This window comes from Didymella exigua (assembly GCF_010094145.1).
Source record: "Didymella exigua CBS 183.55 unplaced genomic scaffold M421scaffold_3, whole genome shotgun sequence".
Classification (NCBI taxonomy): Eukaryota; Fungi; Ascomycota; class Dothideomycetes; order Pleosporales; family Didymellaceae; genus Didymella; species Didymella exigua.
Window position 1 is genome coordinate 1482545 of NW_022984777.1, and position 18767 is coordinate 1501311.

General features: G+C 43.4%; 1 protein-coding gene across 1 annotated transcript; it reads left to right on the forward strand.

Annotated features, from left to right (window-relative positions):
* Positions 1-1414: 1414 nt before the first annotated feature.
* Positions 1415-1600, forward strand: M421DRAFT_53065 (uncharacterized protein; the record flags this gene model as incomplete). Its single annotated transcript, XM_033595077.1, has 1 exon — positions 1415-1600. A coding segment is annotated over one exon (186 nt), but the record flags the coding sequence as incomplete, so codon positions are not given.
* Between the last annotated feature and the right edge of the window lie 17167 nt (positions 1601-18767).

Genomic DNA, 18767 nt, shown 5'->3' on the forward strand with positions numbered 1-18767 from the left:
GAGTCACACAACGCCCGCTTTTTACTAGTAAAAGTAGCAAAATCTAGCATCTTTAAAGCTGGATAACTCTTTATCTAGCTAAGAAATAGAAGTACTTTATTAGAGTTACTATAACGTACCTCACGGGCGAGTGGCCGGCCCGGGCGAGTGTCCGGATTTTGCCAAGACCACACCAAACTTCAACTTGTCTTGCATATTACAGCAAGTTACTGCAAGTTACTGTAACTTACAGTATACAGCACTAATCTACAGTATCTTGCGCATCTTTTATGCACGTTCGCGCGTTGTGCCCTGCCTTACTACACCTGCTACAGCGTTGTAAAGACTGAGTGCCTGGTTCAACGCGCCTCTTCTTGCTTGCCTTCTTCCCATCATCACGGGCTTCAAACTCCTTTAGGGTAGTTAAGCGCACTCCTTCACTAACAGTAAGAGTCCCCTCCCTCTGGATCCGCTTCCTCTTGTGTGATTTACGGCGTGTGGCGGCCTCATTAGCAGCTTGAAGCTCTGCGACCTGGTTGCGCACTAAAACTAGTGAATGCGCCATCATCTCTGCGCCCTTAGTGAGCTGATTAAGAGCATTAACTATTAAAGTTAGAGAGCTATTGCCATGTTGTTAAATCCTCTCTTTAATAAGCTTTGATTGCGACCTAAATTCTAGGGTGTTCTGTGGGGTTTAAGAGTGCCACGTACTCTCATCTATAGTAGGTAGTGGTGGAGTACACAGGCGCACTTCAAGCTTTGATATTACAGCCTCTGGATTAAAGGGGACCAAGCCAGCACCTCTAAATCCTCCCTAGATATTGCTCCTAGTAATAGAGGCATCAAAAGCTCCTTTAAAGCACGGTAAAAACTCAAGTTTTGTGATGCAAGTAATCTTGTTGCGCATTAGCAGCTCAGCTTGGCGACCATAGGCCTTCTTCATTGGGGCAAAACAACCCACGTCAAGCGGCTGCAACAGGTGCGATGAGTGTGGAGGCATACACAAGGTAACAATCTTGTGTTCTTCACAGTACTGGTAGAACTCAACTAAATTATGGCTCTCATGGCCGTCCAGAATGAGCAGCCGATGGCTGCCAACAGTGCGCTCCTTTGTGTGCTCATTAAAGTGCTTCAGCCACTTAATACTAAGCTTGTTATTAGTCTAGCTATTCTTAGAGACAGTGATAACCTAGTTGTGAGGTAAAGACAGCTCCTTATACCAGGCAGAGAGGTGGTGCTTGCCTTAGAAGATAACAAAGGGTGGGATACTCTATCCTAACGCGTTAATACCCTGGATAATGCTAGTCCACTCTTGGTCGCCCTGCTGTACTGTCTTTAGTCTTCCACAACACTCTGAGCCTGTAACAACAGCTCCTGTTAATATAACACCCATCATGAACCTAGACTTGTTAAAATTGTAGGTGTCTTCATCTAGGATACTATACTTGGCTTTAGTATTCTCCACCAGGCAGAACTAGCCCTGGATCACCTTAGGATCCTCGCAGAGGGCTCTCTTGTAGTCGTACTTTTGATTGAACTTGACTGTGAGCTCTGGGCGACGCTTGACGAACGTGCTAGCCCAGTTCTTGCCAACAGGAGGCTGGTGGCGCTCAGTGAGTAGAGAGTTGGCCATATCCTCCACATCAGTAAGCCGGGGTGGGTATCCTCGCTCGTCCAGCTTCAGAATATGCTGCACAATCACCTCCTCTTCAGTGCTTGTCAGCTTCATTGAGTTGACCTTACAATCGCGTCTTGAGAGCGTTCCAGCACGTCGTCGTCTTAGCGTTCTTTCTGACACCTTGTAGATTGTTGCAGCGTGTGGAATAGTAAGAGTCGCGTCTTGTTTAAGAGCCTGGATTGCAAGCTGTATATCTGGTTCCTTTAAGACGCTTTGAGCCTTTTTGCGTTGAGACATCGCGGGTTGTATGAAGTTTGGTGTGGTCTTGGCAAAATCCGGACACTCGCCCGGGCCGGCCACTCGCCCGTGAGGTACGTTATAGTAACTCTAATAAAGTACTTCTATTTCTTAGCTAGATAAAGAGTTATCTAGCTTTAAAGATGCTAGATTTTGCTACTTTTACTAGTAAAAAGCGGGCGTTGTGTGACTCCGGGCGTTGTGCGCACGGACACGGTAGTCTACCGTGCCCCACCCCGTGATGCACGCCGACGCGTAATGCACGCGAACGCCAAAACACACCAATATTCTCAACACCATAACTTCACAGCGGCATGGATTTGGAGCCTGCACTTGAAGCCTGTGACGCAGCAGATGCAGCTGGTGAGCTTTCGTACATAAAAATTGCTGACCAAAGCTTAGTGTCGCGATCCACCCTGTCGCGGCGGCACCGAGGCGTATGCGCGTCGCGTGAAGATGGGAACTCCACGCGTCAAAAGCTAAGCCTACATCGGGAAAAGTTTTTCGAAATCTGGCCCAGACTGGCTGTTGCTGACAGTCGTGGCATGGTCGTGCAACGGCCGTTCAACAGCCCCAACGGCCCTAATTTGCGCCTAACAGCCCTAATTTCGCGCCAACGTTGCTAACAGCCAAAACGCTGAGTGCCTATATTTAACAAACTTAAAACAACATTGCAATGTTGTTGCATAGCTACCCTTAGTTCTGCTAGTACTAGTATTAAATATTCAAAAATTGCGAAATTTCATGCACAGATAGAGCGAAATTGTAGCTTTAAAATGAGCGAAAAATTATTGTTGTAGGCCTACTACAACGCGAGTTATAGAGCGTTGAAGGTTTGTTTGTTGAAGGTTTGTGTTTTGAAGTTGCAACAGCACACCATGGCAGCTGCAGCTGCGCCAGCACACAACACATCAGCTGCAGCTGCAACAGCACACGACGTAGCAGCTGCAACAGCACACAACAAAGCACCTGCTAACAAGCACACACTGCAGAACAGGCAGGCCTAGGCATAGAATTCTTAGTTTACCTACTATTCTTGAATAATATTCTTGTATTTTCTAATATTCAGGCTGCTAGAGCCCTAGCGAAGAATCTTAACTTACTGTCTTAGCAAGGAATATTAAGCTTAAAACCTTCTACGCTTAATAACTATTCTATTAATAGGCCTATAATATTGTTTAATAGCTTATTTTAAAGAGGAGACTTAGTAGTATATTAATATAATAAAAGTATAGTTTATTAAGCAGAGCTACTATTGTAGCAGGATTAGGAGTTGTTGTGGCCATTACAGCCATTAGGACCGTTAGAGCTGTTGGCTTAAAATTGGCTGGACATTGAATGCACATTAAATGACCGTTGTAGGCCTACAAGTCCTACTGTTGCCCACAGTACAATGCCACGATTTCCTGATTTTGACAACGGAAAAACTTTTCCTGATGTACAACAAGAGTAACATAACGTAGATTATCACCGAGCTGGCCATATCACCAAGCCAGCCATTTTCTCTTAGCACGACTAACACAAGTTACTACAACTACAACTACTTACTATTAAACAGTGACCTAGTATACTGTGTGCTTATATTAGATTTAGAAGATGTTTCTGTGCCCTCCTAGCACGTTTGTGCGTTGTGTCTAGTCTTGCTGCAGTTCCTATAGTGCTAAACAGTTAATTAAGCTCCTAGTTAACTACCTCTACCCTAAGTCTTCTTAGATGGCTAAGCTGCTACAGACGCCTTAGCAGCTACCTACAATGCTGCTAGGCTATACTTAAGTGTGCCACTAACGTACTCCACAAGCATGCCGGTCACCCAAGTGTACCGGTCACTTTTGCCAAGACCACACCAACACTATAACTACTTTGCAGTACTATAGTACACAGCAGCATTCTACTATGCTACATAGTATATTGTACTAATCTATAACCTGTTTTATCAGTGAGCGCCCCACCTCAGTGAGCGCCCCACGAACACCAGCGAGGCGTACGCGCAGCGACGTAGCTTAGCACCACAACACAAATTTTGTACTCTTGCAACAGTATAGTATTATTTAGAAGCGTCGCTGTTATTTATATCCTTAATTTCTACCTTGCAGGTGCGAGAGTTGTGCCCAATCTCACCACAACAGCCGCAGCGTCGCCCTGCGCGCACCCTCTTCGCCAGCTCCTCACCCTCCTCACATCTGCCACCCTCCCTTTCAGCAATTAAGTCTGATACCTCGCCAACTGTCAATGTCTCCTCTGCCTGTACGTAGCGTCTCTTGCGACTTTTACGCTTTGTTGCTGCTTCAGTAGCAGTATTAAGGCGCACTATCTCTGCGCGCATTAACACCATCTTATGAGCCATCTGCTGCGCGCCTTTTGTCAGCTGCCGCACCTGCTCATTAAGTGAACTTGCTGGAGACCCTTGATGGATTTTCATCCTGTTTTGAACCAGTGTTGATTGCGCCTCTATTTCTTTAGCGTTGCGTGGTGTTTTCGCCTCCCAAGCGGCGTCGACTTGCTGTGGTGGAGTTTGCGTACGCAGCTGCACATCCAGCTTTGATAACACAGCCTGTGGATTATGTGGAGACAATCCAGCGCCTTAAAACCCTGCGCAAGCATTCTCTCTTGTAAACGCCTTCTCAAAAGCTACTTTAAAGGCTGGTAAGAAGGTCTGTTTGCTGATGTGGTTGATGCGATTGCGTGCCAAGGCTGAGATCTGATCACTGTACGCGCGCTTTAATGGCGAGAAACAGGCGACGTCAAGCGGCTGCAGGAGGTGCGACGAGTGTGGAGGCATACAGAGGGCAATTGTCAGATGCTCGTACTGTGAGCCAGAGTATGTGCTTAACGAGATCTTAGGTGGTATAATGATATATTGATGATCGTGGCGATGGTGTTTCTGTCGCCGTGGCGTCGTGCTGGTTGCTACAGGATTGAAGTGGGGGGAATTAGCGCTGTTCGCGGCCGCCGGTGTGCGGGCCAATCAGGAGTTGCCAGGTCTCGCTTAATCGACCTAGCAACTGCTAATTGGCTGCACGACAGGTCCCTGCTCGATTGCGCAGATCTGACCTCTCGCCGCTCGCTCTTATCTAACACACCCCCTTCAGCTTAGAAACTCTTCAAGCTAACCATTTATGCGTGTGTAAGGTCCTTAATTTGTTCTTAAATCCTGTCTAGAGGCACGCTGTTTAGCACTTCTGTTAACTCCCTGTTCACCAGACTAAGTTGCTGGAGGAAACCTTCCCACTTGTTCACTAGGAGTACCTTTGTGAGTCTGTCTGCTATCATGCTCGCAGACTAGACGTGTTCCATGATAATCTTTCCAGCGGCCACCTCCTGTTAGAGCCAGTGGTTGTGGATATCTACATGCTGAAGTTTGGTATGTAGTCACAACACTTCCTTAGTGACTAGTTGAATTGTTTGTTTGTTGTTGCATTGTATTGTGATGGCGTGTGCGCCTATATTAACGTGTAGTTCGCGCAAGAGCCTTAAGATAAAAAGTGCTTCTTTTGCAACCTAGGTGAGAGCGAGAAGCTCAGCCTTAGTTGTTAATGTTGTTACTGTGTCCTGCTTGTTTGCTTTCCATGTAATGAGGCCACCAAAGAGTTTAATTGCGTAGCCTTAGGAGCTCTTTCTGTCTATAGTGTTGTCAGCGAAGGACGCGTCACTTGCTACCTAGAGGCCAATGCCTCCTCCAAGCTGCAGTGATCGCTGTTTAGTGTTGAGTAGATATAGAAGGACCCAGTCCGCAGCATCTTGGTGGCTGATGCCTGGATTAGTGAGGAACCTGGCAAGCCTTAATGTGGCGAACGCAATGTCAGGTCGCGTGGTGACTGCAGCGAACAGCAGTGATCCAATTTTGCGTTAATACTTGTTGATTTCTGCTGGCGCTGCTAGTCCACTCCTTGGCTGTAGTTTAGTTGTTGCCATTGGAGTGTCATGTCGTATAGTTATGTTCTTGGCAAGGCGACTGATTTTGTCTGAGTACGCTGCCTAAGATAGGTAGATTTTCTTGCTTGCTTAGTCTCGTATAATCTCTATGCTAAGGAACCACTGTAGGTCGTGCCCTCCTGTGCAGGTGTACTTGCTCTGTACGTGGCTAATTGTCTGCATTGCCTCTTGCTCTTTTAATTTATTGTACGTGAGGATGATATTGTTAATATAAAAGAAGATAATAATACCACCCTTAGTTAGACAGCAGGGTTCGTAAGGCACAGTCTGGAAACCTAGTGCTTTTAGTGTTGCAGTGAAGTTCTTCTGCCAGAGGAGGGGAGAGATGCGCAGCCCGTAAAGTGCCTTGTTTACTTGCAGTATCATGCTGGGCTTCTGATAGCCTCGTGGCATTCTTATGTAGACCTCTCTGTCCATTGTAGCATGAACAAACACGTTGGTAACGTCGTATTGTTTGAGCTCCATGTTATAGTGAGCTGCCATAGCCATCATTGTTTGAAAGGATTGGCTGGCAAGCGTGGCTGCGTAGGTGTCTTGTGATGTAATATTGCGTTGTTGATCGCCTCTGACTACTAGTTGCGCCTTGCACTTCAGCAGTTAATAATGTCTATTAAGCTTATAGGTATATACCTACATACAGTTAAGGATCTGTTGTCCTGTTAGTCTAATTTTCTAAAGTAGTACTTCTAACTATAATTTTATTTCTTAGTGGCTTGCAAGGTGCTCTTACTTAGCTTCTTAAAAGAGTTTACCTATAGGGTGATCCTTAAGCTTAGTTTAGAACGTGGGCAGAGGTAGAAGTTAACTTTAATAGGGCTTCAAGCCTTTAGCAAGCATTCTTATCATCTTAGCCTTGTCTATAACTTCTCCTCTGTATGTTCTAACACGTCTAGCTTAGGTTCCCACAAGGAATAATGCTGCCCACAGGACAGTAGTTGAGGACGCTTGTTGCGTCAGAGTTGTTTAATCACTAGCTATAATGCCTGCAAGTAGTGCTGCAGGTGGCAGTGTTGATGGAGGGGTAGGATAGCTATCCTGTATCTTCCGTCCGTGATAGTAGCCTAGCGGGTCTGCTTTGTCTTGTGGTAACAGCTCTGCTAGGGCTTCATCCTTATAAAAGGAATCTGTTTCTAGTTGCTAGGTAGGTGTTAGTAGCTTAATAGATTGCACATGTGTTGCTATTTCTTTAAGTGTGTTGTGCATAAGGTTCTCTATAAGGTCCTTAATTCTCCTGTTAAATACTGTGTCTTTGTTAAACATAACATCTTAAGTGCTTATTACCTTGCTAAGTAATAGTATCTAGATTTAATAGATGTTTAACAACTAGTAGCCTACTAGATAGCTAATCTAGGCCTTTAGGTCTAGTTATTAAAGACGTGATTTACCTCTGTGTATGTTGTCTGTTATAGTAAACACTTTGCACCTATATGCTCTTAGGTGCGCAAGGTTAGGTTTTTGCAGTAATGTTACTATTCTGTTGCTAAAGGTAACTCGCGTAAAGAATATTTTGTATAGTGTTTTCTAATAGTTTGCGTAGTTCAGCGTTTGATTGTAGAGGTATACTGCTGCCCTTGTGATTTCTGGCCACAGTTCCTAGGAGAGGTTGGCATCAAGTCACATTGCGCGAGCTTTCTCCTTGTTCACACCCCCTGAGCGTTCTGCGTTACCATTCTGTGCTTGTGTGTCTAGCGCTGAAGGCTCCACAATAATTCCTTGTGTTGCCAGCCATTTCAATACGCCTAGTTTAACTATAGCTATCTTGTTGTCTACCTTAATAGTCTTAACTAAGATGTTGTAGTAATTTTTTAAGAACAGGATAAACATTGATAGTGCCTTAATAATTAACTTTACTGTGCAATAATCTGTAAAGTAGAGGTCCTACTATAGGCCTAAGAACCTGTTAGTAATAAGCATCTAGCTCTTTTCTTTAGTAACTCCTTGTACTTTATAGGAGTAGAAGTCAATACTAAGTCTTTCTCTAGGTCTGTTATTGTTAATTCTTAGTGCGCAGCTGATTTGCTGTCACAATTTGGCTATTCCACAAGTGTTGCATTTGACTGTAGTGATGCCTTAGATCTGCACCCCCTAAGTCTGCTAGACAATGTGTTTAATTGCAGCAGGACTAGGGTGACTAAGTCACTTGTGCCACTGTATTGCTAAGGCCTTCTGTGGTCCTCTCTTAGTGCGTGTGGTGATTTTGTGTGTGTGGTTAGTAGCTAGTAGGGACAGTTTATACTTAAGCACCTACTAGCTAAGCATTTCTAATACTACTCTAATTACTTAGCTATTTGCTTGTTAGAGAGTTGTTAGGTCTACTTATGTGTCCTACTACATACCTCTGTTTTGTAGTAGGTGGAAGGACACTAGGTTGCATAGCAGGTCTGGGCAAATTGCCACGTCTGTGAGGGTAACCTTAGTTGTCCTGGCTCTACTCCTTAGGAGTAGATTAATTAATCTATATCCTCTAACCAGCACCTTGGAATTCCCAGCCTATATGAAGTCTCTAGGTAATGGCTGTTAGAACCTATAGACGCAGTTAGGGTTGTTAGTAATATAACAGGTAGAACCTAAGTTAAGTATAAACAACTTCTATAGTAGATAGTTAGCAGCGTCCTGTTAGTTTGCTGCGCTAAGCACTACTTTAATATTAGTAATTTCTTAGCCTTCTAGTTAATTGTCTAGGATTTCTAGGGTAGGGGTGTGTAAGTGCTTTACTACTAGTGTTCTTAATTAGCTCTTGCTTTGTGCGCGAAGTAGCCCTTAAAAGGTAACATCTTTCTTATACTTAAACTTAATAAGTTTAGAAATAATCTTATTTAGTTTCTACTACTTAGGAGCTCTGTCTTAATTAACATAGTAGCAATCCTGTATAGAGTGGCGTTGTCCACATGCAGGGCATTTTGCTCCCCTAGTGGAAGCAGGCTCTTGATCTAAAGGCCGCTTAAGTGTGGTGGTTTTCCTACCCACTGTACGTTAATATCAAGGTCTGCCCTAGTTAGATAGCGCGCTTACAGCATGTTAGGCGTCCCCTTCATAGCTCTAGGAGGCTGCACCCCCTTTAGCAAGAAACACTGCATTATTAGCCACAAAGGCCTTATGCTGCCCTAATCTAAGGGGATAATTTATTATTATGTGCTCTTAGTAGTGTTTTATTATCTCCTTCTAACTTATACTAGATTTAAAGCGTCTGCTATCTTAAAAGCTTGTAGCCTACATAGGCGCGACCCTGTTCACAGCTGTCAGGAAGTCCTTTGTTATCACATTTAATTGCGATAATTTGGCGACTTTGTACGTCTCTGCTTCTGTAGCTGCCTAGTTATACTTAGCTAGCTAGGTATCCCATTGTGACGTGCTTCTTATTGGCTTAAGTGCTAAGAGGTATCTGTCTTAGGCTTGTTCTTGTTCAATTTGTTCGTCAACCCTAACAGTAAGTTGTAGGTCTGTAATCTACTGTTGCAGTGGTTTCTTAGGAAGACAGCATGTGCGCAGTAGATGTGGCGACACAGTTAACTAGATAAACACAATAATGTGCTAAAGGCTTGCTTCCTCCTTCTTATATTTGTGTTAATTGTTCTTGTATTGTTTAAGGAGTACTTTGTAATACTTAAGGTCTTCCTTAAATGCCTTCTAGCCTGTTGTTAATAGCTTAGTTAGCCTTAACAGTATGTTAGTGTTCGCAGCTAGCGCGTAGTTAGTAATAGTTAGAGCCCTCAGCAAGAGTGGCTTTAATAGTAGTGGTGTAGTTGTCTTTGGGTTAATCTTGTCCCAGATGTTGCGCGACAGGCATCTCGCCTGTAGCTGCGCGAGCCAGCCAGTCCAGTCGGCTTGGTCCCTGAGGACTGTTGTTGGGTCGCAGTACGCTGGTTGCGCCATTTTGATTGCGGCAGTAAGGTTGCGGCAGTTCAGTTGCGGCAGTGAGACTGCAGCAGTTTAGTTGCGGCAGTGAGACTCTTAATTGTCAGATGCTCGTACTGTGAGCCAGAGTATGTGCTTAACGAGATCTTAGGTGGTATAATGATATATTGATGATTGTGGCGATGGTGTTTCTGTCGCCGTGGCGTCGTGCTGGTTGCTACAGGATTGAAGTGGGGGGAATTAGCGCTGTTCGCGGCCGCCGGTGTGCGGGCCAATCAGGAGTTGCCAGGTCTCGCTTAATCGACCTAGCAACTGCTGATTGGCTGCACGACAGGTCCCTGCTCGATTGCGCAGATCCGACCTCTCGCCGCTCGCTCTTATCTGACAGCAATAATCTTCTTCTCCTTGCAGCGATCCTGGAAATCTATCGAGCAATGGCTCTCGTGGCTGTCAATAATCAGCAGCCTATACGCTCCTACAGGCCTCGCATGCGTATCAAAGTGATCAAGCCAGGCAAGCGCTAGATTGTTGTTCGTCCAGCCTGTTGGGCTTACTTGAATAACCTAATTGCGTAGGAGGTCCTTAGTAAACTAGTTAGAGATAAGAACCTTGCCAGCAAAGATAAGGAAGGGTGGGATAACACACCCTGTTGCGCTGACGCCCTGTATTAATATAGTCTACTTGTGATTACTAGGCTGAAGCTTCTTTGCTTTCCTAGGTTTCTCTATGCCTGTCACAACAAGTTGTGAAGATATCTTGCCTATTAGGAAGCTAGACTTGTTAAAGTTGTACATGTTATTGTCCACAATACTGTACTTTGCCTTCATGTTCTAAACTAGCGTGAACTAGGGCTTGATGATCGCTGGGTCTTCGCAGAGAGCTTGCTGGTGATTGTATGGACGAGTCTAGCGCGTGCGCAGCTCAGGTGTACGCTTAATAAACCTGTCAACCCAGCATTTACCAACAGGCTCACCGCCGCGGTCGCGCAGCAGTCTATCAGCCATATCTTGTACGTGTAGCTTCGAGGGCGGTACTCCACGTAGGTTCTTGTCAAGTATACGCTGCAGAATTACCTCCTCTTCTAGCTTCGTCAGGCGCTTTGATCTGGGCTCGCAGTTGCGTCTAGAGGGCTTCCTGTCACGTCGTTGTTGTATCGTCCTACGAGGAACGCTGTAGACTGCCTCAGCACGTCGCAGGCTCGTAATCTGGTCGCATTTAATGTCAGAGAGGGCAAGCTGCACGTCAGCTTCAGTATAGGGCTTGTGAGGTTGTGGTTGTTGAGACATTACGCGTTGAGTGTCGCGCATGCGCTTTGCTGGTGTTCGTGGGGCGCTCACTGAGGTGGGGCGCTCACTGATAAAACAGGTTAGTACTTTACACATCTTTCTTACAAGTTATTCTGTTGTGCCCTGTCTTGCTGTATATGCCACAGCGCCTTAAAGACTAAGTGCTCCTATTAACGCGTGACCTCTTCTTTGCCTTCTTCCTATTACTACAGGCCTTAAACTCCTTTAGAGTAGTTAGCTGCACTCCCTTAGCAAAGGTTAGAGTCCCTTCTTGCTGTACTTGCTTCCTTTTGTGTAATTTACAACGTGTAGCAGCCTTATTAGCTGCCTGTAGGTTAGCAACCTAGTTGCGCACTAAAACTAGTGAATGCGCTATTAGCTCTGCGCCTTTAGTGAGCTAATTAAGAGTGTTAACTATAGACATTGGCAAGCTATTAGCATATCTCTAAATCCTCTCTTAAATTAGCTTTAATTAAGACCTAAATTCTAGGGTGTTGCTTAGTGTTTTAGACTCCTACGTACTGTTGTCTATAGTAGGTAGTGTTAGTGTGCAGAGCTGTACTTTAAGCTTTAATAGCACAGCCTCTAGGTTAAGTAGGACTAGGCCAGCACCTCTAAATCCTCCCTAGATATTACTCTCTATAATTAAGGCGTTAAAAGCTGCTTTAAAGCACAGCAAGAACTTAAGTTTAGTAATACGCGTAATCTTGCTGCGCATTAGCTACTTAGCTTGGTGGCCATAGGCCTTCTTTAACAGAGAAAAACAGCCTACGTTAAGTGGCTGTAGTAGGTGCGACAAGTGTGGAGGCATACACAGGGTAATAATCTTGTGTTCCTCGCAGTACTGGTGGAATTTGACTAAGTTGTGGCTCTCGTGGCCGTCCAGAATAAGCAGCTGATGGCTGCTAACAGTGCGCGCCTTTGTGTGCTTATTAAAGTGCTTTAACTACTTAACTCTAAGCTTGTTGTTAGTGCAGCTGTTATTAGAGATATTAAGAACCTAGTTATTAGGTATACTAGGCTCCTTGTACTAGGCAGAGAGGTGGTGCTTGCTAGAGAAGATAATAAAGGGTGGGATAGACTAGCCCTTCGCGCAGATGCCTTAGATAATGCTAGTATACTCTTAGTCGCCCTGCTGCACTGCCTTTAGTCTCCCTTAATGCTTAGAGCCTGTAACAACAGCTCCTGTTAATATAACGCCTATTATATAGCTAGACTTATTAAAGTTGTAGGTGTCTTTATCTTGTATACTATACTTAGCTTTAGTATTCTCTACTAGTTAGAACTAGTCCCTAATTACCTTAGGGTCCTTACATAGAGCTCTCTTATAGTTGTACTTGCAATTAAATTAAACTTTAAGCTCTAGCTAATATTTAACAAAGTTAGCAGCCTAGTTCTTGCTAACGTGGGGCTAGTGGCGCTTAGCAAGCAGAGAATTGGCCATATCCTCCACATTAGCAAGCTGGGGCGAGTATCCTCGCTCGTCTAGCTTTAATACATGCTAGACAATTACCTCCTCTTTAGTACTAGTCATCCTTATTATGTTAGGCTTGCAATTGTGTTGAGAGAGCTTTCTGTTGCGTTGTTGTTGTTGTAGGGTGCTTTCTAACACCTTATAGATAGCTGCAGCACGTGGCACAGTAAGATTCGCGTCTTGTTAGATAGCCTAGAGAGCAAGCTGTATGTCTGCTTTATTTAACAGCCTCTTCATGTTATTTTGTTGAGGTATAATAGGCAGAGTGAAGTTTGGTGTGGTCTTGGCAAAACCCGGTCACTCGCTTGTGCCGGTCACTCGCTTGTGGAGTACGTTAGAGCACTTAACTGCGTTTAATATAGAGCAGAGCAACTAACCTAACCCTACAGGAATATTTGGATGTTCTAGTGCCCCTCTAACGCAGAGCTAAAATTATTTTGCTTTAGACACTACTAAAAAGGTCACACCTTCTAGAGATCACAATGCTTCGTCATTGTATTAAGATTAGCTAAGCAGAGCACCATCCGTACCCGCTCCAAGGGCCTTCTCCAAGAACCCTGGACCTGTCAAGGAATCCACACCAACACCAACACCTAGTAACTGCTATAACTGCGGTAAGCCAGGACACTACGCCAATGACTGCCTAGTCCCACGCGTACGCAAGATTAAGTTAGCTAGTAATAAGGACCTTGTGGACGCCTCTAAAACACATAACTATAACACTAATAACTATAATTAGACAGGAAATAAAGAAGCCTAGGAGGAGTTCCCTTCCTAGGCCTAAACTATTATAACTTATCTAATCTTAATTTTTCTTTTTTATTTAGTAGTTTATATTTCCTTATTAAGTCTTTTTTATACTTAAAAGGCCTTAGTGTCTATATTAACTTATTAATTAATACTAGAGCTTAAGAATACCTTTTTCTTAACTCTAAAATTACTTCTTTAATTTCTTTAGCTCTTTAGATTCTAATCTAAAAGCTACCCTTTAAGATTTTAGTAAAAGGTTTTAAGGACAAGATTTTAACCCTAGTTACGCAGTAAATCTAACTCTATATAATTATAGATAGTAGAAAGATGTAACAACACTCTACGAACAGTGACCCGATACCACTAGGATACGGTTCTAGCGACTCATGACCATGGCCCTTGTCACATGGCATAAGCTTAGACTAAACTGCCACTAAACCCTTATATATAAGGAGCAAGGAACTGTAGCATTATAGAGTAGTTTTTCTATATCCTTTTATACAAGACCTATAGGTGTAGAGAATATATCCTGGTGTTCTTATCATCCCAGCACTCCCATATGCCTCGTAGCGGATTCACACCTATTCCGGATATCTCTCTTCTTGCCTGCGTCGTTACACTAAGTAGAGGCCTGCGTTACCTAACTTCTAAACAATGTCCTTAACTTTAGCTTTATGTTCTGCTTACAACCTACTTAAGTAGATAAGCACGTTGTCTATGTACGCAGAACACTATTCGTCCAGATCTTCCTGCAGTACCTAATTAATATACTATTAAAAGGTACTAGGGGCGTTAGCAAGTCTAAAGGGGGTTATAAGCTACTTATATAGTCTAAACCTTGTCTAGAAGGCTGTTTTCTACTTATTACCTTTAGTAATGCAAATTTTATAGAATACTTAGATTATGTTAACTTTAGTAAACTATTTAGCCTTTAAGATTTGTAATAGGGTTTTGTAGATTAGTAGTAGGGGGTACTAGTCTTTTTTTGTAATTATATTAAGTGCCTAGTAGTTAACACAAAATTGGAGACCTCTACTAGGTTTCTAGGCAAATAGCACTAGCGCTAAGGCGCTAGATTTGCTCACACGAATGAAGCCTCTGTCTAGGTAGCTAGTTAGTTGTTAGCAGAGGACTAAGAGTTCTTCTCTTAATATGCTGTATAGGGGTCCCTAAGGGATTATTGCTAGTTTGCCGTCCTGCTTAATAAGCTTAATAGCATGGTCAACGTCTGCTCCTCTGTGTAGAGCTAGTTTGTCTACTTCTTCTTTTATAAACGTCTAGAACTCCTCCTTTAGGTAGTTAGGGAGGAGGACACAAGGGTCCCTAGAGGCCTTTTTTTTTAAGGCTTTCTATATGTCTACTATAGAAGTAGAGAAGATTTCTATTAAAGAATCTTTCTTTAACTACTTTTGTAGTGCCCTGTACAGCTCTAGGCTGACCTACTGTGGTACTAGCTCTAGTCTAATGCCTTCTTTGCTCTGCACCCTTATCATAGACAAGTAGATAAACAGTGACTTCTTAGCTAGCGCTAGGGTCACTTTGTGCTTATCTATCTACAGGTGGCCTAAGATTAGGTTGTATTCACGTTCTCCTTTAAGGACGTACGCAAACATCTATTTAACATAGCTATTAATGTTAATCCTTATCCTAACTGCTTTCTTTAGCTAGGTTATCTTGCTAGCTACACTAATAACTTGTTTCCTTAGTACAGAGATGCGCCTAAGGTTGTTTTGTGTTACAAAGCTTAAAGAGATAATTCTGTAAGTTAAGCACCTAGTATTAATTAGTGTGTGTGCTACAGTCTTGTTATCTATTAAAACATGCAATAAGATAGGTTTACTATCTAGCTATTACTAATAGAACTGCTAGAATAACTTGCTATCCTAGTTAACCTTGCTAATTAACCCCTGTCTGCGACTTAGGACAGGAGGTTCTAGTTTTCTAAATTAGAATTGTTTAAGTCTAAGTATTCCTCTACACTGTTCGTCGTGGCAGCTGCGCTGACCTGTACAGTACCCAGTTGTCTAGCTGGGGCTAGCTTGCATTGGTTAACGTAGTGGCCGTCTCTGCCACACTGGAGGCACTGGTTGTTAGCCCTTCGCCTGTTAAGGACCTCTTGTGGTTTCTATTTAGCTTGTTCGCGTTTGTTGTTGTTGTTATTATTGTTGTCCACGCGCGCAGTGTAGACTTTTGTAGGTTCCTAGTCTATCTTGTTGTTGTCCTTCCTTCTAGGTTATTGTCTAAACAACATATTGTAGGTGTAAGTCTTAACTTATCTTAGGTTAGTCTCTACTTTTAAGACTTGTGCTATAAGGGTCTAAAGTTCCTATTCTTTAAGGACTTCTATAGATACTATCTTATTCTAAAGGTTACTATAGATAGCAGACATATACCTTGTCTTAAGGTTCTGTTTGTTTTCTTCTTCTCTAGTATTAAAGGCTAGCTAGACAAACTCTTTATTAAAGGCTTTAAGGCTTTATCTATTTTTCTTTATTGTAATTATCTATAGCTTCTAACAAGATCTTTCTTTAAACTAGGTGTCTTAGTATTATTTATTAAGGAAGCTCTAGAATTCTATAGTTAATCCTAATAGGTAGCAGGATTTCTAGGATAGACTAACCTAGGTAGCTTGCCCTTCTAATTAGTTAAACATGTACGCTACACCTAGGATTAATTGATATTCTCCTATAGAAGTAAGCTTGTCTGTTATCTAGGACTTAAATGTCTAATAGAGCTAGTAGTTGTAACGGTCTAGACTCTAAAGCTAAAGAAGAGCTAGAGCTAGCCGGTTACATTAGCTTAGCCGGCTTGGCTTAAGCTGGATATATATTATCTACGCAGTTAACTAGACGTCTAGTTAACTTGTGCATGCTTTTTAGCAAAAGTTGTTAGGAAGTAGATATCCTTTATTGGCCTTTGGCCAGACTACTACAGTAGTTACTATTAAACTTCCCTACATCAGGAAGCTTGAGCTTTGTGAAGCCTAACTGGGTTGCAGTGGCAGCTGTTGTTAGGGCGGGAGAGATGTTAGCTGTTGCTAATCTCCGCTATTCCTTGTCCTTGTACGCCTGTATGCCTGCTTAGATAGCCTGTTGTATATATTTGTTTGTCATGTTAACTATTAGTTAGGATTGCTGAGGTGTTTGTGGAGGGTTCAGAGGTCTAGTTGTCAGCTGTTTAACCTCTAGCAACCTGACTGTATCTTCAGGCAGGGCGGCCCAGGCCGAGTAAGTGGCCAACAGAGTCAGAGCGCGTTTGTAAATGGTCTCTAGCCATTCCGCAGGTGCTAGAGTGCTTGCGCGGTGTTGCAATTCTGTGCAAACGTCTGATTAGGAGTTAGTACTTAAGCAGAGTTTAATTCTATATTTAACAAGGCGCCCTACAACAGTGTTAGCGTTTTTGCTTATTATGAGTGGTTCCTTGCAGATGCTTAATAAATAAACAAATAAAGAGGATAAACAAATCTAAATATAAGGAGCTGGCCTCTGCAGGCTATTTGCAAGTATGAATTAAATAGATTTATTAAGGAGTGGCTGCAGGCAGAGGTCTGCAGACTTTTATGTCCTCCGTGCAGAGGTTACACAATTAGTCAAGATTGGGACCTCCTGACTGGGGGTACAGCTGGGCAGGCACCTCCTCTCGGAGGTTGGCCGAGGCCGGCGAGAGCCGAGGCGCTACCATCGGGCCTAGCCCGTTACAGTAGATATAATGCGCAAATGTGTAAGAACAATATTAATAAGGTCTCTAAGTAATATTACAGCTTGTTTCACCTTGTGCAGCGCTAGTTTGTGGTGTTTTGGGCTATAATAGGGTTTGATGGGGGAGGGTCTTGGCAAAAGTGGGCGACTTGCCCTGGTGGGCGACTCACCCTACACCTTCGTTAATGTACTCTATCACCAAGCTAGTCCTATCACCAAACTGGTCAAAAACTCTTAGCAAACTAAACTTATATTATAGTAACTTAAATTACTTGCTATTAAACAGAAATCTAGCATACTATGTACTTGTATTAAATTTAAAATCTTCTCCTGTATTATTCTAACACGTTTAAGCGTTGTGCCTAGTGCCTCTATAGTTTGTACAGTGGTGTTAGGCTAAATAGGTCCTTTCTTAAGTATCTACACTACAAGTCTTCTTTAACAGCTAAGCTACTACAGACACCTTAGCAGCTACCTGTGAGGCTGCTAGGCTGTACTTAAGTATACTACTATGTTAAATCTAATTTTACTTGCGCAACTTCCGCCTACTTATAACTACTAATTGCTCTTTAAACTTAGTAATGCGAGCAGCTGAAAGCGCATTTTAGTGCAGCATTAATTCACTACCTTTAATAAGCTAAGAGACGCTAGCCTTAGCTGTAACTATAACTAGGTAAAGGAGTTATCTATAAGCTTTAACCTAAACTATCACCGAGTGTCCCACATCACCGAGTGTCCCAAAACTTGCCAAGCCCTCTACCTACTCTCTCTCTCTAACATGCCTCAACTACCAAACGCGTTATTACTTGAACATGAAGGGAGGCTTCAGCTTGCTATTGAAGCCTTGAAATCCAGACAATTCCAAAGCCACCAGGCTGCTGCAGAGGCATTTAACGTTGATCGCCATACACTCTCTTGTCGCGTCCAAGGACTCACATTTCGCGCAGAAGCTGCCCCCAACTGCCAGAAGCTCACTGCAACTGAACAGCAGACGATCATCCAATACATACTCAACCTCGACTTGCGAGGATTTGCGCCCTGGCTGTGCGAGGTGGCAGATATGGCTGATAAACTGCTGGCTGTACGCGGTGGCAAGCCTATTAGCAAGTGCTAGGCTGATCGCTTTGTAACGCGCTCGCCTAAGCTCAAAATGGCCTTTAATCAAGCAAAGGATAGGCAGAGAATACTCTAGGAGGATCTAGAGATAATTAGCGCGTGGTTTAAGCTAGTGGAGGAGACTAAAGCTAAGTATAGCGTCTACAATAACAACATGCACAACTTTAATAAGACTAGCTTCTAGATAGGCGTGATTAGCTCTATAAAGGTTGTCATAGGTGCAGAGAGACACGCCCAACCTGTGCTTGTTCAGCCAGGCGATCGCGAGTGGGTTACAGTTATCCAGAGCATCTGCACTGCTGGGTACGCGACCCTGCCCTTCATCATCTACAAGGGACGCGTCCACATCTCTGCCTGGTACAAGGAGGCTTTAATACCGCGTAATTAGAAGCTCTTAGTCTCTAAGAATAGCTAGACAAACAACGCACTTGGTCTAGAGTAGTTGAAGCACTTTAACGCGCATACAAAGACGCGCTAGGTGGGGGGGTACTAGCTGCTTATTTTAGACAGCTATAAGAGCCACCTTAACTAGCATTTCAAGGACTACTGCCTTAAACACAAGATCCTAACCCTCTGTATGCCCCCCTATTCATTGCACATCCTCTAGCTGCTTAATGTGGTCTGCTTCTCGCCGCTGAAGTGCAGGTACTCCCAGCGCGTTAGAGACTTGGCACGCCAACGCGTCTTCTATATTAACAAAGAAGGCTTCCTCCCTGCCTTTAAGGACGCATTTTTTAACATGTTTATAGAGCAGAACTGTC